The 22,849-nt window shown below is 36.0% G+C and overlaps 2 protein-coding genes across 2 annotated transcripts; both read left to right on the top strand.

The window, feature by feature from the left end:
- On the top strand, positions 1-3,341 carry LOC112511598 (coatomer subunit beta'-2-like). Its single transcript, XM_025117280.1, has 9 exons — positions 1-126; positions 842-862; positions 947-1,008; positions 1,096-1,150; positions 1,284-1,320; positions 1,763-2,088; positions 2,585-2,716; positions 2,830-3,050; positions 3,129-3,341. Exons 1-9 carry the CDS (start codon positions 28-30, stop codon positions 3,187-3,189), a joined length of 1,014 nt encoding a protein of 337 aa, XP_024973048.1. The 5' UTR covers positions 1-27; the 3' UTR covers positions 3,190-3,341.
- Positions 3,342-5,969: 2,628 nt separating this feature from the next.
- Positions 5,970-22,150, top strand: LOC112511868 (coatomer subunit beta'-2-like). Its single transcript, XM_025117693.1, has 26 exons — positions 5,970-6,217; positions 6,414-6,434; positions 6,525-6,586; positions 6,754-6,808; positions 8,690-8,726; positions 8,828-9,153; positions 9,242-9,373; positions 9,460-9,608; positions 10,347-10,415; positions 10,702-10,852; positions 10,965-11,030; positions 11,315-11,503; positions 11,813-11,953; positions 12,071-12,145; positions 12,261-12,437; positions 12,531-12,622; positions 12,745-12,861; positions 13,138-13,252; positions 13,392-13,463; positions 13,750-13,946; positions 14,035-14,128; positions 15,065-15,171; positions 15,958-16,087; positions 17,384-17,534; positions 19,362-19,425; positions 21,802-22,150. The coding sequence occupies exons 1-25, from the start codon at positions 6,215-6,217 to the stop codon at positions 19,388-19,390; spliced, it is 2,757 nt and encodes a 918-aa protein (XP_024973461.1). The 5' UTR covers positions 5,970-6,214; the 3' UTR covers positions 19,391-19,425; positions 21,802-22,150.
- The last annotated feature ends 699 nt before the right edge of the window (positions 22,151-22,849 follow it).

Genomic DNA, 22,849 nt, shown 5'->3' with positions numbered 1-22,849 from the left:
GAGTTAAGGTTCTCCATCGTATATAACATGCTCCCGCGCTCCACCTTAAACATATCCTCCTCACAAATCACCAACCTTCATTCATTATCGTCTCCTTCCAATTCCATCATTTCTTCCACAAAAATGGTTAGTTATTTGTTACAAATTTTTTATATTTATTTTTCTAAAGTACTAATAGTTGTTATATAAGATTTGTGGGCCCGTGTTAGTCTCAGTCTCTGGTTGAGTCAAAAAAAAAAATACTCATCACATTAATGTCTTTAGAGACAGGTTCCGTATGAGACTGGTTGAAGTTGTCGGTAATCAACTTTTTGCTTAAAAAAATAAGATTTAGGGGTTGTTTACTAAAACGTTTACATGATAACAAGACACCTATCGACTGTTACTGGGTAAGAGACTCTTACCAGATCGGCAATAATGGTCTTTACCATCAATTTTTACAATGTCATTTTGCTTCCCGGTAATCTTACCTGTAAGTGATGGTGGTAACTCTTATCCGGTTAGCACTTATAGAGTAAGAGACACTTATATGATATTGTTTTTTATCACCAATATTATGACTTGTTTGTTTACCTTTTAATAGTTCCATTAAGAGATAACATCTAAATCGTTAAGACGTGAATCTTGTTTGACAAATAAAAAATTTGTCTCTTAATGGTTCTAAAACCTCTATATAACTACTTGCATGTTTTTTCTCGTTTATTATTTGTTATCTTTCTCTCATGAGAATTTTCGGATGCTTTACGTTGTTTGATTTTTGCGTTTATCGGATCGTCTCTAACCAATATGTATTTTGGTTTTTGGTTTTGTTTCGGACGCAATATGCTTATCGGTTCAATAGAGTTCTATGGTTGAGATCAAGGTAACTTACAACATTCTTTACTTTTTCTTGTGAACGGAAATTACCGTAAATCTTGCCTTAGTTAACGTCTTGTTTTGGTTTCAGAAAACATTCGATCGAAGATCCGAGAGAGTTAAATCCGTAGACGTGCATCCTACCGAGCCTTGGTAAGGAATTGTTTTCTCACTAAAAATCCGTTTATGGTGTTAATTAAGTTCAAATGTGTTAAATGTCACTTTATTTTCCTTTTACAGGGTTTTGTTAGGTCTGTATTCGGGAAATGTTTGTATTTGGAATTATCACTCTCAAGTAAGCCATTGTCAATTTATGAATTTTAGTATTTGATACTTCGGTTTATTTAAAGTATATCATTTATACCCCGTTTGTATTAAACGGGGCCCACATAAAATAAAACGTATTAACGATAAAAATTTTGTGGCAGGTGGTGGAAAAGACTTTTGAAATCGTCAAAACGCCCGGTACGTATAACCATTTCTTCCAAATAAGGTGTTAGTATAGTCGGGGGCGGACCCAAGATTTTAGACAAACGAATGCCCCTTTAAGGTGGGTCAAAGACTTGCAGAACCGTTAGATGTTTTTTACCTCAACTCCACTGTTTCGAGGGATTTTTTGAGTTTTTTGGTTGATTATGAGGGATTTTTTCGTGTTCTTTTTGTTGATTTCGAGAGACTTTACGGTTTTTGGTTGATTTCGCGAGACTTTTTCGGTTTTTAGGTTGATGTTCCTTGTATTTTCTAATATCCTTGAAGAACCCTTGAAAGTTTAGCAGATGCACCTTTCATATCCCCCAAAAATCCTACTGACCCCAAGCCTTCATAGATCCGCCTTTGAGTGTAGTTACAGGTTCGCTTACTGTTAAAATTTAGTTATGTTGACTTATATTATATGTATGTTTTATAGTACGAACGTCAAAGTTTATCGCACACAAGGAATGGATTGTTGTTGGAACCGATGATGGGTTCATTCGAGTTTACAACTATAACACTATGGAAAGAGTCGTAGAAATCAAGGCGCACGACGACTTCCTTAGGTCCGTGGTTGTGCATCCATCTCATCCGTACATACTTTCGGCATCTGACGACAAGCTCATAAAATTATGGGATTGGGAGAAAAATTGGGAATGCGTTCAAACGTTTCAAGGGCATGATCATTACGTTATGCAAATAGCGTTTAATCCGAGGGACGCCAATGTCTTCGCAAGTGCGTCACTCGACTGCACCGTCAAGGTACTATTACCGTTTACATTATAACTCAATAATGCAAACACATGATTAACGGGTTTTGGTTCAAGCACAAAAATAAAAACCAAAAGAGTAAAATTACTTTTTGGCAATACCGTTCTCGAGCATAGTTAGAGAACTTAAATTAACATATCGTTCTAAAATTATTGTCAACTTCTCTTAAAAACTTTTAATGTTAATGAGTAGTTGTCACACACATTTTCCTAAAATTTGTTTAGAAGACGAACTTCAAATTTTAGTCTATAACATTCATTTTGAAGATAATATTATCGGCACTGCGCAACGCGCGGTTGCAACACTAGTTAACTTGGAAAGAAAATCTGGGTTGTGGTCGAGAGGACCCACTGTGTTATATAAAACCATACGCTTATATTTTATTTTTATTCTCGCTAATTATTGTTAATACTTATAACTGAACACACCTCCGATATCTGTTATTAACAAAACGATTTATAAATCTCGTAAATGTTTGTCTTTCAAGACGTGGAATCTTGGCCATTTGAATCAGCGTTCGTCAATTGAAGGCCATTTGCAAGGAGTGAACTCTGTGGAATTTTTTAACACCGACGAAAAATTGTACCTGATCACAGGGTCTGACGATAATACCGTTAAGGTATGTCTAAGTTTTGTGGATTCCCTTCTGTTTAATTTTATTAACATTGTCAGACTATATAAGCCCATAAGTAAACTGACCTTTCCTTATCCGAATATTATGAAATCTGATAGGTGTGGGACTACGAAACCGAGACTTGTGTTCAAACTCTTGAAGGCCACAGTCATAACGTTACTTCAACACTATGTGTTAATTCTGACGTTAGTTCTATCATTACGGGATCTGAAGATGGAACTGTACGTGTTTGGGATGCAAAAACGTACAATTTAGACCATGTGTTCACTTCTGAACTTGGTAGGGTTTGGACCATCGGATTTATAAAAGACTCGGCTCAGTAAGTATCTCGAACTCTACATTAAAACATCCCGTCATTCGATAAAATAAACTGAATCGTTTTTTCGTGTTTAAACAGGATCGTATTCGGTTGTGATGAAGGGACGATCATTGGTCAAGTTATCTCTACTCGCGCTTGAGCAAATCATGGATTTGTTTTTACATACCAACATAACGGAATATATACGAATAAAATGTATTTTGTTTGCCATAATAATGTATCTCAGTATTTGTATCTATACGTCGTTTGAAACTATATGTATAATAAAAAATAGTTACTTGTTTCAGTTATTTATTGAGGAAAGTTTTAGCCAAGACCTCAAAACGACCATCGTTAACCACAAGGGTGCTCCTGATTCGGTTATGGATTTGAGGTGTGTTGTGGGACCGAGACCGGTTATAACCCGGCCCGGCCTGACCCCTTTTTAAAAAATGTAGTTGTTTTTTTATTTATAAAATATAGCCGTTATTTTCAAAAAAAAAAAAAAAAACTAGTCGTTTATCACCGTTTTTTGGCACATTTTTTGCCTTCTAAACACTATATATAAGTGTCTTCATTGATGGGTTTACATACCAAGTCTTCTATTTGCAAGAAATGCAAAAAAAACATTCATAATTATCGGCTTCTCGCTATATTTTGTAAGACAATGTAATTTTAATCATAATAAAACGAATTTTTTAAAGTGTATTTGAATGACGTAATTACAAATTTTATAATGTATTAAAAATATATATCATTAAAAAAAATTAAAAAAACATTATCTTTTAATGACCGGAACCGGGACCGGCGGTCCATAACCGGTTACAATAAAGCTAGACCGGACTCACCTTTTTCGACCGGGACCGGTTATGGCCGGATTTGTTGAGTCCGGGACCGGTTTTTGGCCATCACTTGTGTGTAGTGCTAAATTAGGGGTCATTTTTTGAAATATGATTTTTATAGGTTATTTTTATAATTTAAACTTTTTGGGAGGTTAATTTAAACAAGCTCTCATGAATATGTGTTAGTTTTACCATATGTCAAATTTAGTTTATTTTCTATTTATTTCGAATGATCTTTTTAAAAATGTGATTGTATTGGGTTTACATGAAGTTTTAAGAATTACAAGCCACTGGGGAAAAGTTTTTATGTTACCCTTAGTGAAATGCACATTATTATATCATCTTCAACCCAACCATTAAAAATAAAACACTAAAAATACAAAAAATGATGGGTTCATTGAACACTAAAAAAATCAACTCCAACCACACACTAAAAAAACATTAAAAACCTTCTTTAATATAATTATAATTTATGTTCATTGGTCAACTTTATAAGCTAAGGATCTAATAGTCTAAAGTTGCACGGTGACAATTTTGTGATTATTGAGAAGTCTCGTGGCGTTTATGAATGTTCAGATTGTTAGATTGTAGATCTAATCCAAGGGTTGAGAATTGGTCTTACGGGTCTCACGAAAAACCCTTGGTCTCACATGATCTCAAATGTGTATATATGTGTGTGTGTGTATATATATATATATATATATATATATATATATATAGACTTGGAATCATGTGAGACCAAGGGTTTTTCGTGAGACCCATAAGACCAATTCTTAATCCTTAGATTAGATCTACAATCTGAACATTTATAATCACAAAATTGCCACGAGACTTTTCAATAATCACAAAATTGCCACCGTGCAACTTTAGACCGTTAGATCATTAGCTTATAAAGTTGATCAATGAACATAAATTGATCTTACGAGTCTCATGAAAAACCTTTGATCTCACATAAACACAACCATATATATATATATATATAATTATTAAAACTAATATATCAATTATAGGGTTCAATTTTATTAACTTCCAAATATAGAAGTCAACTTTAAAGACCTGTATAATTTTTAATATTGGGTTGGACATGGAGTGAAACACTTCTAATTGTTTTCACCCATCTGGGTATTGACCAGTGAGGCCCAAAAGACACTTCGAATAAAATAAAAGCAAGAAGGTCCTTATTTATTTATCTTTCTATTTAGATCTTTCGAGCATCTAACTGAAATTGTTAATAATATAATAACGATAAAGAATGTCAAATAAATACTTTCTTTAATCTTTACTTGATGTATAATGTAAAATAGTGATCATCTTTTTCAGCTGGGAGAGATGACTAAGTGGATGAAAGCGGCAGATTACTAATCCGTTGTACGAGTTATTCGTACCGAGGGTTTGAATCCCTCTCTTTCCGTTTCCGTTGTTGACTTTCCATTTTTTTTCTTTCAAATTAATGCAACCCATCTTACCCTACTCCAACCCATCACTAACCACCATCCTACCACTATAGTCATTGCAGCTACCACCTTGCCACCCACTACCTTACTCTGGTCGCACCTCCATCATCTCCCCCCACCCTGCCTGCCCCCAACAACTCCACCTATGGAGCATGGGTGGGGCAGGATTGGGGTGGTAGGGCGAGTTTGGGTAGGGTGATAGTTGTGACGACGACAACAATGACATGGTGGTTGGTAGGGTGTGGGCAGGGCGATAAGTTATTCCAAACAAAGACGATTGTTTTAATTATATTGAGAGATTTCATTTTAATTTCTACCAACCAAACGCGTGATCAAATTGCATTCTAATTCTTTCAAAGTCAAATTTCTTTGATGAATTCCAATTTCATCAAATTCCATTTTATGAACCAAATGTCCCTCTTCGTTTAAATTTGTTATAATAAAGTTATTAAAATTAAATAAATATATGATTCTGTTTAGATATAAAAATATTAGTGTAAAATTTGTAAGATCCAATAACCAAATTTGCAATATATAAACCATATAACATTAAAAACCATGAAAAAACATTTTCGTAACATTGAAGCATCGGTCGTTGCATTTCGCAGAGAGACGAGTACTCACACACAATATTTCTTTGCATCTTCAAATTCCACCCTTTTTCTCTCCCACGACGATTCACAGAGGGTGATATCATACGAGCAGAACCTCTCTCTCGATCTAAACCGAAATCATCACTCGATCGCTATCAAATCGATCAATTCGGACGGAGATTCAGTGTAGTTCTCTCTCTGTTCGAGTTGTTTTGCCGGATCTCTCACTCGGATCTTAGGGCTCTGGATTTAGTCACGGATTTCCAATCAAAAGGCTAATCTTTTGATCTTCAACAATGGTGAGCTTACAGTGTTTTTGCTTGATTTGCATTTTTATCAATTATGATTCAGATCCAGTTATACATCTGTTTCCATACGATCATTGATTCAATTACATTGCTGATGTTGAATTGGTGCATTGTCTTGATTTACAATCGGATCTGATTTACTAACCGAAGCTTCAATTTGTTTTGTTTATATTCCGCTTTGGGACAGCCTCTCAGACTCGACATCAAGGTACTGTTTAGACAATTTGGAATGATTTTGATTGTTAAGTGTAGATATTTGCCTAATAATCATATGCTAACAAAGAGCACTTTTCTGCAGAGGAAACTTGCTCAAAGATCAGAAAGAGTAAAATCCGTGGATCTGCATCCGACGGAGCCATGGTAAATATACCTGTTTCTTGTAATTGAGTAAATCGCAATGACTGTGTGTATTTTTTAGGGAAGAGTTCAGCATACCCTGGCATGGATCACAGCTGTGGCGAAGTTCATTACTGAGCAAGTGATTTTTCTTTCATTTATTAATGGATATTGGTATCTGTGTTTTACAGGATCCTCACAAGTTTGTATTCAGGAACAGTCTGCATCTGGGATTATCAGTCTCAGGTATGAAACTAGTTTTACAGTCAAAGGAAGAGCAAGTTCTAGTTAAATTGCAGAATGATCATAATATTGTACTGAATTCAGTTGTCGCTTCTAGATCAAACATATATTCATATTTTACGATATATTTTACCTTGTATAAGATATCAATGCAGTTGGATGCAGCTGACTCACTGAATTTAGGATTAAAAAATTTCCCTTCATAACAATTTCCACCCATCATAAATGGAGTTAATCCTCTGTTTCCACCATCATAAATGGAGTTAGTTTCTTAACCTTTTTGTAGACTATTGAGGCTATATACTTATGGTCAAGCATAGTTGACAATACTTGCTGGAAATGCAACCAAAATTTTTGCTGATAAAAGATAATGCAGCGAACATACAGTTTGAACATTTTCTATGTTTTGTTCTGATGCACCATCAAATGTGTCACAGAAAAGAGTGAGTGTGTTATCTTTATGAACTTAGTTTAATTTTGGTAGCATGGTAGACGAAGTAGCTGGTATCACCAATTATATATTATGTATAAGGTGATATAAGTCTCTTTGGTGAACAAACACAAACATTATATATAGGTAAGCTGTTGGAACATTGAAAACGTTAATGTGAAGTTCAATTATTCAATTTAGTGCTATTAACTTTTAGGTTTTGGCATACACGTTATGACTCCCTGCTGACTTTGTACTGGCTGTAGGAGAGCAATGAGGTGCATTGATGCCAACTGTCTTTTATATGTTTTCATATCCATATTGATGTATGACTTTGTACTTTGTATTGATATGTAGAGGGTAGATAAGGAAAAGTAGCACACATTGACTGTTTGCAGTGTCCCAAAGCAAATTTAACATAAGAAAGGATATGATAAACTGAAACTCTGAAAAGCATCGCTGCATGACGACTTCTTGAACCACCATAGGGACCAACTCGTGCTTCTAGATCTCATGGAATGAGGCAGAATTTAGGCAGTCTTGGTCAACCATCCTGAGTGTGACACTTCATTCACGGCTTTTCTTTAGGTCCAGCTATTTTTCATTCCTCGGGAAAAAAATTCAATCTGATGTTTATGCAGTTAGAGTAATGGAGTACACTTGCTTCTCTATTCTGGTTTTGTTTTCTCCAATTGTATTTGGGTTATCGCAAAAGTAAAACTAAATAGCAGATACTACAACAGGTGTCACAACAATTCTAACAAGCACACGACAACGTATAAGTTGCTAATCTTTTGAGTTGGCCTTTCATAGTAGGGCTCGGCTAGTAGCTAAGTAGAAGAAACATTGGCCATCTGACTATAAACTGGATTGATTACAAATTACTCAGAGAAATATGACTGGTACACAGAAAAAATGCTCAAACATAAAGCTTATAGTAGCTAAGCTAATATTCAACTTAGATAATACAGCATCACAACGGTGATCCAAAAACCATGTCATTTTTTTATCTCCTTGAATTCTAAAGTTGCAATACTATTAGAAATTTTCTACTGGCATGTTCTGATTGAGGATGGGAACCTTTTAATATACTGTGATAGAACACTTCTCTTTATGTCACCATGTGCTGTAAGTATCTGTCCGACCTGATGACAGTTAGTTTGTTAAAATAGTTATTTAGTCTATCAAGTGAGTCTTGTGGTTCCTGATAAGAATTTTTTAATCATAACAATCCAAGTAATTGAAAAAAATAAGTTCTAGATTTTAGCGCTTTCATGATAATTGGTAAATTATTTTTTTGAGGATATTTTCAGCCGTTAAAAGATATGCTGGATAGTATACATTGATCAAACTCTTTCTCATATATATGGAGATTGTTTTACCATTATCTTCTTATAATAGAAATTCCAATACCATCGTCTGATGCAAGCCTCATATCATATGCATTATTGCAGACAATGGCAAAATCCTTTGAGGTTACTGAGTTACCAGGTCAGAGATCATTTTTTTCTGTTGTCCGATACATATTTTCGTACATGGTTTCAGCTTGATCGGGAATTTTGGCATCTGATGCTTACACAATGTATTTGCAGTCAGATCAGCAAAGTTTGTAGCACGCAAGCAGTGGGTTGTTGCCGGTGCGGATGACATGTTTATCCGAGTGTACAATTACAATACAATGGATAAAGTCAAAGTATTCGAGGCACATACAGATTATATTAGGTGCGTGGCTGTCCACCCTACCCTCCCATATATACTGTCTTCTTCTGATGACATGCTTATAAAGCTATGGGACTGGGAGAAGAGTTGGTATTGTCAACAAATCTTTGAGGGACATTCCCATTATGTCATGCAAGTGACAATCAATCCTAAGGACACCAATACTTTTGCAAGTGCATCGCTTGATCGTACCATAAAGGTAATTTGGAATGTTTACTAGTAAATTATACCCATCCATTTGACATACTATAAGGAACATTTATGCACCATCATCTTTCCTATTTCAGATCTGGAATCTTGGCTCACCTGATCCTAACTTCACACTAGATGCCCATCTCAAAGGAGTGAATTGTGTGGATTATTTCACGGGTGGTGATAAACCTTATCTGATTACAGGATCAGATGATCACACTGCTAAGGTTTGTGTCTATGTCTTGTGCTTTTGTCAATTGTTATTTATACAGATTTCTGTAACGTGGACTTATATATGGAACCTGTGAAACAGGTGTGGGATTATCAAACCAAAACCTGTGTCCAGACTTTAGAAGGTCACACACATAACGTTTCTGCTGTGTGCTTTCACCCTGAGTTGCCAATAATAATCACAGGTTCTGAGGATGGTACCGTCCGTATATGGCATTCAACCACTTATAGGTAGGGTCTGGTTGGTGATGGTTGCATTTTTTCTATGCATAATCTTCTCTTAACCTGGATGGGAATTCATCTGAAGTTAGAATTGACTGTGTTGGATAAATATTAAGAAGATATTATTAGTGTTTTTGTTTTTGATTGGTTTACTTCATCATCTTTTTATGAATCTCAATATCAATCAATGTAGTTAATTAGTTATCCCAAAGTATAGCAAGTTGTGCTGCTCAGGAGATGTGCAGCCAAAAACATGAGTTCTGAAGAAATGTTTTATGCATTTGATATTCCTCCTTCCATCCCAACATGTTATCTGTCGTGCCTGCTGTGCGCGTTTGTGGTTTTTTTTTTAATCCTTTCTCCAATTCCAAGGTTCTTTTTTAGACTTGCTACCTGTAGTTCTAGGCATCCATTTCCTTCATCCCATACACTGACAACTTCTGACTGAAGAAAACTCATGTCGTAGTATATGCAGCAATAGAAGGAATCTCAGGTTTTTACGATGACATTGAATTTTTTTCTCTTTTGATTATTTGCTCTATTTGCTAATGAAGCTTTATTTCTGGTTGTATAACATCAACCTATGAACCTATAAACACACACTACTAAATGTACAAGCTGCAATTGCTGGTAAACTCTGCCATATTCTATCCTAAGTATTGTAATTGCAAAATAAAGTATTCATCATGTTTGGTTTATTTCGAGCTAGATTTTTCCAAGTTCCTAAGGTTTTCCAAATTTGTGCAGACTTGAGAACACTTTGAATTATGGACTCGAAAGGGTTTGGGCTATTGGATACATGAAAGGTTCACGACGGTAAGTTTGTATTGTGACCATCTTCCATATATTAGCTATAGTTTTATTGCTGTTCAACACAGTTAGTTTTCTTGGGTAATTATATGTTCAAGGCTCTTCCTTATTCTTTAATTATTCATTTGATAATATTAAGTTCTTGGTCAGCAAGTCTTATTTTGATTGCCTTGAGTGGAGTTAAGATCCGTCATAAAATTTCTGGTGCTGCTTTAGCTCTTTTAAGAATCCACCTGTCACTTCTTTCATTCATCAGAAAACAATTTATTTTTTTTATGCATTTTCCTTGCAGGATTGCCATTGGCTATGATGAAGGGACTATAATGGTGAAAGTTGGTAGGGAAGAGCCTGTAGCTAGCATGGACAACAGTGGAAAAATTATATGGGCTAAGCATAATGAAATTCAGACCGTTAACATCAAGAGTGTGGGAGCTGATTATGAGGTTTTGGTCCATATGCTTTCTTGTTTGTCAAAATTAAAACAGAGAATGGTTCTTTCTTGTGTTCTATTTTTATTGTCAAGGTGACTGTACTGTTTCCTCCTTTGCTTCTCAGGTCTCTGATGGGGAGAGGTTGCCTTTAGCAGTTAAAGAGTTGGGAACATGCGATCTCTACCCACAAGTAAGTTGTGCCTATTTTTATTGTGTATCTTCCTACAAACTGAAAAAGAGATACATCTCTTTATGACACAAGTTCTAAGTACAACAAATTACTTAATCATAATGATATTTGCATCACATTAAAGGACCACTTTTTGTGATTGTAAAGAACCAGGGTAAGTTGGTCTCTTGATGTACCTGCCAAATAAAAAGAAAATTGGCTTAAATACTGGACATGGTTTGATTTATTACTTTTTTGACTTGTTGATTCTACTTTTCATATGTCTTTGTTGTTGATTCTTTCAGAGTTTGAAACACAATCCAAATGGGAGGTTTGTAGTTGTATGTGGTGATGGTGAATACATCATATACACAGCTTTGGCCTGGAGAAATAGATCCTTTGGCTCTGCATTGGAGATTGTTTGGTCATCTGATGGTGAATATGCTGTCAGGGAGAGCACTACTAAGATTAAGATTTTTAACAAATCTTTTCAGGTTGGTGACTTTCTTTTACCTCATAGTTAGATAAAAAAGCAACGTGTTTGTTACTACTGTACATATTATTCTCAAGAAGATGCTAATTGTGTAGTGCCATCTGCTTTCTGCTTCAGTTGTTCTGGTCTATCTCTTTTCTATCTATTCTGCATTTCCAAATTTGTTCTGTATTTGTTGAAGCAGATATACCTTTTCAGAATTAGGGACCTTTATCATCGTCTGGGATTCTGTTTTGTATTTTCCTGCAGAAAGTAGCTGCTATTAGCTAATCTGAATCCTTGTTTGTTTATTTGGATTCTTGTTGATCAGGAAAAGAAGAGCATTCGCCCGACATTTTCTGCCGAGCGAATATATGGAGGATCTTTGCTAGCAATGTGCTCAAATGATTTTATATGTTTCTATGATTGGGCTGAGTGCAGATTGATTCAACGGATTGATGTTAATGTCAAGGTAAGCTACTCTAACATCTTCAATTAGATGTCATGTTTCACCTTATCTTTTACATATTCATCATGCTTGTACGAGTCTAATATTTTTCGTCTATTTCTTTCTCTCCTTTGTTTCCAGAATCTTTACTGGGCCGACAGTGGTGATATGGTGGTAATTGCCAGTGATTCATCATTCTACATACTGAAGTACAACGTATGAACCTTACATATGCATTTTTACCTTCTTGCAATTTCAACAATTTATTATCCCTTCTCTAGTTATGGTTTAACCAAGTTTGATTAATATTGTAAATTTGGTTATGTTGCAGCGTGATGTAGTGTCAGCACATCTAGATAGTGGAAGATCTGTAGACGAGCAAGGTATCGACCAGTCCTTTGAACCTCTCTATGAAGTCGATGAAAGAGTTAGAACTGGATTGTGGGTTGGGGACTGTTTTATTTACAATAATTCTTCCTGGAGACTCAACTACTGTGTTGGTGGCGAGGTAGAACCTGTCATCAATACTTTTCATAATACCCTAGACATTCAAATTTTGTCTGACGTCATATGTCAGTAATTGATCTGATATCTTTTTCAGGTGACCACAATGTTTCATCTGGATAGGCCAATGTATCTTCTAGGATACCTAGCTAATCAAAGCAGGGTTTATCTCATTGATAAGGAGTTTAAGTGAGTAGGCTTCGGTGTTCATATTTTTGGATGAATTTTTTTATATAAACTTGAGTTCTAACATTCTTTTTTCTTTCCAAAAAAGAAACCTCTTAACATTCTTTTGGTTCTCTATATTTTAGTGTCATCGGATACACATTGTTGCTCACCTTGATCGAGTATAAGACACTTGTGATGCGTGGAGACCTAGAACAAGCTAGTGCTGTATTGCCTTTAATTCCAAAGGATCATCATAATAGGTATAGTTAATATATCTTCCCTATGTAAGAGGTTGGCATTATTTGAATATCTCATGTATTTGGTGGAATGGTTTGTTAATTTAAGCCTTTTCCTGTACATCATATGTCAATAGTGTACAGCTTAGACAATTATATTCCAGCATCTGCGTGTCTTTCATCTTCATTTTCATTTGCATGTAGTTTTCTAATTAAAATGCAAAATTTGGGAAATGAATTCATCATGGATCTTGTATTGAAGATACTTGGATCTCAATCTGATTATGGTTTCTTTGGTAGTGTTGCTCACTTTTTGGAATCACGAGGAATGATTGAGGAGGCTTTGGAAGTTGCTACAGATCCCGACTATAGATTTGAGCTAGCCATTCAGCTTGGTAAACTAGAGATTGCAAAGGTAATTGCACACACCTTGCACAAGCAAGCCATATGCCAATATTTAACTGCTTAAAGAGAGAATCTAGGTACCCTTTCCCTAGGAATTGTGTCTCATTAGTTGTATACATGCATGATGCTATTTCTTTTGTTCTATACAGGATATTGCTCTAGTAGCACAGAGCGAGACAAAATGGAAGCAGTTGGGTGAATTAGCCATGTCTACTGGACTGGTATGTTTTGATTTGAATATTTTATTCTTCCCCCATCACAGAAAGGCACACGCTTCTGGTTTTTCGCTTTTAGATATATAAATTTAAATCAACTTACAATATTTTGTTCAAGAATGAAATATCTTTCTTGATTCAGTTCCCCCTATTAGATATAGATCAAAATAATCTAAAAGACAACAATATGTGGACACACTCATGCCACCAATGATGGTTCTCACAGACTCACAGCCGCCTTCTTGCAACTCCTTATATGTAATCATTGATAACAATATTTGACACATTGCAGTTGGGAATGGCTGAAGATTGTTTGAAGCATGCAAACGATTTGAGTGGTCTGCTGCTGCTGTATTCTTCTTTGGGAGATGCTGAAGAGATAGCAAAACTTGCATCTCTTGCAAAAGAGAGTGGAAAAAACAATGTCGCTTTTGTTTGTCTATTTATGCTGGGTAAATTGGAAGACTGTCTACAGTTGTTGGTCGACAGGTTAGTTATTACATATCATACATTAATCCAACATGATATGATTTTTAGACATGATATAGAATTTCAAAAATGCACTTCTCTCTTGCAGCAATCGGATACCTGAGGCTGCTCTGATGGCACGGTCTTATCTTCCAAGCAAGGTTTCAGAAATAGTTGCTCTTTGGAGAAAAGACCTTAACAAGGTTAATTCTGAATTTCCTATTCTTTCCAGTGCCCCCCCTTTCAGTTTACCTCTCTTTTGCTGCTCAGTTGCTTTAGGTTTAGACCGAAAAGTACCTCAAGTTGGATAGTACACACGTCTCTCACATCCTTCTTTGTTATGCCAAGTAACTATAATTCTTTGAGGTGGTACGGTTTTGGAGTTTACTTGCTATGTACTTGTGCAATGCAGCCGGAGTAAAGTATCACTGTAAACTGATAATGGAATACTAATATAATTCATTGGTAAATTTGAAGACCCGGTAAAAAATCCAAAAAGAGTATCAACATTGGTGTCAAATTGAAGATTATAAAATTCTTGTTTTTTTTTTATATAATTTTTTTAATTCAAAATTTAATTATAAATTTAAATATATTAGATTTGAAAATGAAGATGTTACTTATTTTAGTTTTAGTAATGGAGTATTTTTTTGTGGATAAAGATAATGGTGGAGTTAGGATTCAATGATTATCCTGTATTTGAATGTGTTTATCAGTTAGTTATTAATTAGCTTTATGGAGTTTAAACGGCGTTAAAAGATGTCTGTATGCAGTGATTACTTGTAAACTTGAAATTTAAGGATTATGTATTACTGAGCAATATCTAATGCTTAAGAAGTTGTCTTTCAGACTTTTACCTAAATGCTTTATAATATAGTATAGATTAACGTTCCTAAAAGGAGGAGACTGAAGTTCTTCTGTGACTCATCTTTTTTATAGTTTAGGTGGAATTTATTTAAATTTTGAAGGATTTCATACATAAAATTTCAAGCGTGCTTTTCAGCATGTTCATCAATATTCTATTCTATAGTTAGCTAAGGTATCCAAAGCCTAAAAGGTTCCATCTGCCTCTCAAATTTTTGCTAGATCGACTAGAATATGAGAATTCTGGCAAGCGGGTTGACATGACTGAAATGCAGGTTAACCAGAAAGCAGCAGAATCTTTAGCAGATCCTGAAGAGTATCCAAATATGTTTGAGGACTGGCAAGTTGCACTTGAAGTTGAAGCAAGAGCTGCAGAGACAAGGTTCTGTTGCTTATCAATGTCTCGAAACTCTTTCCTTTTTCTTATTCACGTTGCGGCTTTTGAACTTGAGCTTAACTTTAATATACCTAAGGTTCTCATGTTATTATTAAAGAACGAGCGTAGGCTTAGAAGCATGGTTTTAAAAATCGTTTGAGGTGTATGCCCCTCAAGGCAAGGCAGCCCAAGACCGCACCTTAGGCGGCGCCTCTTGGACCCTGGATGAGGCTTACACCTTGGTTCAGTCAGGCAGTGTCGAGGTATACGCCTCAGATGATCTGCTTTAATAATAGTTTTTTGGCTTTCTTTTATAAGCTTTATGGCAGTAGTAGTACTTCTCTTTATAGTAAATGTGTTTTTTTTATTATAAAAACTAAAAGTCAAAGCCCAATGGCCCCAATGTGTACTTTTAATATTTTAAAACCCAAAGAGCTAGTACTTTCTCCTCTCAATCAAAAAGTGTGGTTTGATCCTTCCTCTTCCTCCAAGCAACCAATTTTTCCACACCCTCTCTGCGTATATATTTGTGTAGTATACGTACGTATTTTGGTGTATATATATTTCCGCCTTGAGGCTTATGCCTCGCCTCGTCGAGGGAAAACGCCTCGAGGCCCGATTACGCCTTTTAGAACTTTGCTTATAAGAACGTCTGAATTGTATGCTGACAATTGTAAAGGACTTCCATGTCAAGCAAGTGAACTATTTAAATAGACTAAATATTGAAGATCCATGGCTTTAGTGTTAAATTGGATATAATATTAACGAGTCCATCCACCAAATATAATGTAGGGATAGTTATCCTCCGGCAGCAGAGTATGTAAATTATGTTGATAGATCCCACGTCAACCTAGTGGAGGTCTTCAAAAACATGCAGTTGGACGTTGAGGAACCACATGAAAATGGAGGGTTGGATCATGAGGTAAGTTTCTGCACTTACTTTTTTATGTTTCTTCTTGACGATGGGATGTATGCTCAAGTTCATTCCCTTGATTTATCTTTTATTATATATAGTCTTTTTTTGTGAAAAGAAAACGTATTTCTGTGTTTATTAAGAAACTGGAACATAATAATGATGATTATAAAATGCTCGTATTATTCTTTCATGCTCCTTTTGGTGGGTGTTGGAGAGTTAACATCCTGGTCATATATTTCATGAGTGAAGTTGTGGTCCCCTGCTATTTGGCTTAGCTTCTATAAGATTTAAAGAATTTCATTATGCTTTTCTGTCAAATAGAAAGAGGGATGTGTGCTTTTCGAAGTTTTCGTTACCTTTTTCTATGTTTCAAAGTACCTACTTCTCTATCTTTCATATTAACTGCCAACCATTTCTCTGTTAAGTCACATGGCAAAATGAACATAAATTTAAGAGTAAAATACAAATTTAGTTCCCGTGGTTTGTCAAAAATAATACTTTTTTGTTCCTGCACTTTCAAAATTACAAGATCGCCATCGTGGTTTGTAAAAACATCCGGATTTGATTACTTTCTGACGACCATGTAAAAAATTTTGTTTCTTGATTGGGTCAAAGACAAAAAACAAAAAAAATAAAATAATGGTTATTAAAGAATTCAGTTTGACTGAGAGTGATAATTGAAACTGTGATTAGGAAATTTAGCTCTCTCTCAAATAAAAATGCCTTCCATTTCTCTTCTAAGACCTTTGTCCTAATAGTCTCATTCCTCCAGCCTATCGAAAGTCATCTTTTTATTAACATTAACCAACAACACATGCACTTTGTTGGCACTAAAAAAAAGGTTATTCAATCCACTAGTGCAACTGAAGGAATTACCTCTTCTGAACCGGAATAAGAAAGAGCTCATAACCACTACTTGTGAACAGCTCTCCTCAACTGAAGGCGCACCTACTGTTACTAGAAGTCTAGCCTCTGTTCTGTTGCTTACTATTTACTAGTCTTTATTCTTTTTACCTTTCCTTTCAATTAAGCCGGTGGTCTTCATGGAAACAACCACTCAACCCGTCGGGGTGGAGGATAGGTTTTGCATCTGTGTACATCCCAACCCCCTAAACCCTACTTTCAAGTGGGATATACTGGTTCGTTTGGTTCATTTAGACACGTTTTATCAGATGTTATATATTTTGCCAATTAAAGAAGGGACAGAGTTTTCAGTAGTTGACAAGCCGTCTGTCCTAAGTTCTACTTATTCCCATCGCTTCTGTCCTTTAATGTTCTTCTCATTGCCTTTTTGTTATACAGGGTCTTGAACAAACCGATAAGGAAGAGGAATTTGTTGATGGTCAAGAAGTGAGTCAAGAAGAGAGCCAAGAAGAAGACACTGCTGCAATGGATAATGATTCTTCAGACGGTGCTGTACTCGTTAACGGTAACGAGGCTGAAGAAGAGTGGGGTACGAATAATGCAGGAAATCCGTCAGCCTAAAAGCAATTGGTTGGGGCAGTGTGAAAATCCTAATTTTATTGCTGGTGATTAATTGAATTTCTCTTAAATGCCATCTTTGACTCCCATTTCAGCAAATCCAACTTAGGTCCCGTATATTAAATAACTTATATTTTTGCATATCGCTATTGTTCACATGTTTGGGGTTTGCTTCAACTTTCCATATGAGCAAACAATACAAGTCTAGATTTTGGTGGTACCGACTAAGGACACTAGTCAGAAGAACATTCAATTCCACAGTCTTCTTGTAGTCCGTATTTTTAGTTAAAACTATGCATGACAAAGCATTTTGTTAGGAAACAATCATAATCAGTTTACAATTAGGTGTACACACACACTATGTATATATAGAGATAAAGGGAGGTCCAGGGGAAAACCCCAAAAAATAAAAAAACTGAGGAACACCCTGGTAAATCTGGACAGTATGCACATGTGCATACAAGTAATTGAAGTTGTTTCTTGGTTTTTATGCATGTGTGCATATTATGCACATGTGGATACGGACATATTGCTTACAAATTACTTGTATGCACATGTGCATACCGTCCAGGTGAACGGTTACCAGGGTGTTCCTTGCCTTTTCATTTTTTTGGGGATTTTCCCTGAACCGGACCCTAAATATATATATGTTTGTATGTGTGTTAGAGTCCCACGTTGACTACACATGGTCCTAATATGTATATATCTTGGGATCTCCCCCTCTCAATGAGGGCTCTTTTGGAGGGAGAATCCAGGGTTATACATATTCTAACATGCTATCACAGCCGGCATCTAGCACCCCCAGGGTCTAGACACTCTTTCACATCCATTCTTCGGGGCACCGTCTAGCCTCCACTCGAGGGGTTCTACATATTCTAATAAGGGCTTTTTTGAGGGAGAATAAAGGGTTCAACTCATTCTAACATGGTATTAGAGTTGGCGTCTAAAACCCCTCTAGTCACTTGACCCACTCTTTTGCATGTTGGTGTCCAAGCCAGCTAGTCCATCTAACCTGTATATATGTTGAAACTGCCCTCTCTCTCTATAAGGGCTAACATTTAGCGAGAAGGCGAGAAGTTTCCATATCATATACGATTACACTCTTTTGGGTGTGTTTAATCCTATATGATTAAGCGTCTATGTGTTGTCAATGCAACATGTATTTAATTATATATGATTAAGCTTGTGTATCATGCGTGTAATCATATATGCTATTGAAATTACTTGTCTTCTCGCAAAATGTTTAGCTTCTCGTTTGAACCTGCCTGTATATATATACATATACATGACATAAGTGCACACGTGGAGAGGGCTATCTTTATGTACTATACTCATGGTTTCCCCTAGCAACAGAAGCAACATTTTTTGAGGCTTGAGCCCTGAAAATGTACTCATTTTAGTCAGCCATGTGAAGTTAAAAGCATGGTTCCCTTATCCAGTAGCCTTCTTATCGGAACTTGATCTTTTCTATTTAGGGTTCCTTTTTTTTGGGAAGGGGGGGGGGTTGAGATAGAGCATTTGGGGGATGATTTCATGGAAACTGTAGGATATCCATTATAGATTGCTTAATTGAGATGCAGTTCTTTCACTTGAATGCACATAGGAAGAAGGGGGAGAGTTGGAATTCCCTCTTTGGACACAATTTTTGAGGTGTATCATCGTCAATTTATTATATTTCCTCTTTTTATTTACACAGGACTTCATTTTGAGCTTCTACTGGTTTTTCTTATTTTCCTTTATGTTTTAGTTAACTGGGGTTTGTCTAATCTCCCCTCACAATCTTCTTTTTGATTGGCAGTGCTTACACCACGTCATCAAGTCAACTGACTCAAGACGTTTCCTGCTTCACGCAACTCCTTCAGGTGGGAATTACTGTTTTATATATATATATATATATAGAGAGAGAGAGAGAGAGAGAGAGAGAGAGGAAGGATCATGCGAGAAGTAAACATTTTTCAAGAAGGCGGGAAGTTTCAATATCATATATGATTACACTTCTTTGGGTGTGTTTAATCATAGATGATTAAGCTTGTGTAACATGCGTGTAATCATATATGATATTGAAACCTTTTGTCTTCTCCCAAAATGTTTAGCTTCTTGCTGAACCTGTCCCTATGTATACACACACATATAGAGGGAGATTCAAAAGAGAACAATAACCAAATAAGAGAAGATGAAAACGGCCAAATCACATTCGATTTTACACTAACGCCAAACTCAAGGGTGTGCGGGCGACTTGGCGCAGGTCGCGGGCAAAGTACATGATCTTAGTGTTAAAGTACATGTGATTCGACCTTTTTCTTATTATCTTATTTGGTTATTATTCTCGTATGAACCGGACTCTCTCTCTCTACACACGCACACACACACGGGTTGGGTTCCAGTGAGAAGGGAAGTTATAGTGAGAAGTATAAGAAGAGATTTTCACCCTTTGATCAATCCTAATTGAATGTCAACACTAATGATGTGCACCGAGATGCACTGGATCAATTCCCTTCTAAAGCACAATTCATGGGTGGATTTGAAATTAAAAGTAATCAAGGGTTCAAATCTCTTCATATGCTTCTCATTATAACTTCCCTTCTCACACGATCCTTCGCCCACACACACATACAACACTCTTGGGTCCCTCAAATCCACAAGGATCATGAAAGAGTCCTCTCCACATGTTCTGGACAAATTTTGTCCCTTCCGGAAGGTGGACGTGACCCAACACAAAGAGGAACTATGCCTTTTTTCAATTTGAACCTGGGTCTCCCTAGAAATGATGTTAGACACCATGCCAAAGGCTGATTCGGCTCCCCCTTGGGGGTTGGCTCTACTGATTTGTACTTGCTGAGTTATTGGTTTTTTTTATGTGTACATTATGTGCAAAAAGTATTGTCCTTTTGGGTGCGTTTGATATGCGGGATAGAATAGAACAAAAACTTGTCCCATATTTGGTGCAACTTTAGACTGGACACGACGGGAATGATTGGGACAAAAATGCAGTTTTTTTGTCCCACCAAAATAAGGGAACAAAAATAAGGGAGATGGGACAATATTGGTAAATTACTAAACTATTCATATTAGATTAAAAACCTAAGACATTTTGCGGTTCTTTCACCCACCAATCCCGCTCTTGCCCGTCCAGTTCTATCCCGTCTTCAAACCAAATGCATTAGCTGGATTTTGCTTGGATTTTCGAGTTGGACAGTCGTTTTGTCGTCCAACTCAACCCAAAACTACATGGTTCTGTTGCATCCTTTTCATTTCCCTTCCGATTATGAAGTATACTCATATACTACCTCCGTCCTAAAATAAGTGTCCGCATTTTATTTCTGTTTGTGCCAAAATAAGAGTCCACACTTATATTTCAGTTTGTTCCATAATGCTCCCCATGTCCCAAATCAAGTGTCCACATTTCTATGTTAGTTTATCCCAAAGTAAGTGTCCACTATCAAAAGCAAGTTTATACTTTCCCATTCTATCCTTAATTATTGATATAGAAAAACTCTCTTTCTAGTATCAAGGATAAAAGTGTCATTTGGTTATTTAAAAGTATAATAATTACGTATTCCTAAAACTGTGTCAATTTTATTGTGGACATTTATTTTGGAATGGAGGGTGTAATTGTCTACTTTCCCATTATCATAAAATGAGGTAATTTAATTCTCTGTCTATTATTAAGAGCCAAATTGTTATTTAGTTAAGGGTAAATTGCATAAAAAAGTAACGTACTTTAACTTGATTTCTATTTTTGGTAACATACTTTCAAAACTCCATTTTGGTACCTAAGATGTAAAGTCTTAAACGTTTAAGTACCCGGGTAACCGGCTAACGCATTAACCGGTTACTGTGCTGACGTGTCGAGTGATATGGTATCCAACTTAGTATTATTTGCTGAAGCATTAATCCAATACCACATCACTCGCCATATCAGCACGATAACCGGTTAATGTTTCAACCAGTTACCCGGGTACTTAAATGTTTAAAACTTTACATCTTAGGTACCAAAATGGAAGTTTTGAAAGTACGTTACCCAAAATAGAAATCAGGTTAAAGTACGTTACTTTTTCATGCAATTTGCCCTTATAATTACACATTTTTAAAACAATGTCTTTTTCATCCCCGGACGTTTATTTTAAGACAGAGGGAGTATATGTTTAATTACCAACAATATCTCAAGACCTGCTGCAGATTGAAACTCTCGTTTCTTTTATTACGGTTTCTATATTAATTTACCCTTCTTTGTCCAGGTACGTGTTCGTGGTGTAATTTTGTAAGCGCGTCGATTTTGTATTTTGGGACATATATGATATAGACTTCAACTTCAGCTTAGTACTTTGAGTTTAGTTACTCTTTAGGTACTTCCATCGATATTCTTTTTGAGGCGATAATTTTTCATCCTTCAGATCATCTTTATACTTTGTTATTGTGAATGTAAAAAACATTTTATAGCCTGTAGTAGGGGTGCGAGAGGTGACAACGGTCCTATAATTGTTTTCGTTTTGATTGTAACGTTTATTTGCACTCCGTTAGGATTCTTGTGGTCGTGAATCCTCTATATATTTTCTTCGGTTAATTGGAGTTTGCTTTGATGCTAAACCCGACTTTAGACCTATACCTTATGTGTTCTTTTTTTGGGTAACTGTGGGTTTCAGCTTCAGTTTCAGCTAATGCATACTGGCTAACCCCTAGACAACCACGCCTTACCTGGAGTTTCAGCAGGTGAACCTTCATGGTCATAAGGGCTTTCGCAGTTTCCGGATTCGAACCTGGAAGGACGGGATTTGTCCCATACCTTTTGTATTCTTTTTGATAAACCTAGATATCCAATTTGCTATGCGAGTTGACTAATCCCAGGACAACCACCTGCAAAAGTCACTCGCATTTGAACCTCCGTAGTCATAAAAAGGGTTTTTTATTCCTCATTTGAACCTGAGACCTTCAGACACTTTTGATATGGTCTTGGTTTAGTTGTGAATTGCTAGCCCTCACATTGTTGCAATGTTAAAACTATGTGATTTATTGTTGGGTCTTAGATTTCTCAATTGATTTATTTATATATGATTTGAATAACGGAATCAATTGAAATCATATATAGATCAATCACTTGAGAAACATGGGATCCACCAATTTGCTACATTCCTTCTTTTAGGTAGATGAAACTTCTGTATATATTTCATATTTCTAAAATACTTTATTTTGAATAGGGGTTGTTTGTTTACGTCTTAATAGTCCTATTAAGAGATATCTTCTGAATCACTAAAAGGTGAATATTGTTTAGCAAAAAAATCTGTCCCT

The sequence above is a fragment of the Cynara cardunculus genome (assembly GCF_001531365.2).
Source record: "Cynara cardunculus var. scolymus isolate 2C chromosome LG 4, CcrdV1, whole genome shotgun sequence".
In the NCBI taxonomy this organism is placed as follows: Eukaryota; Viridiplantae; Streptophyta; class Magnoliopsida; order Asterales; family Asteraceae; genus Cynara; species Cynara cardunculus.
Note: the sequence above shows the minus strand (reverse complement) of the source record. Positions and strands in the feature narration are given on the sequence as shown.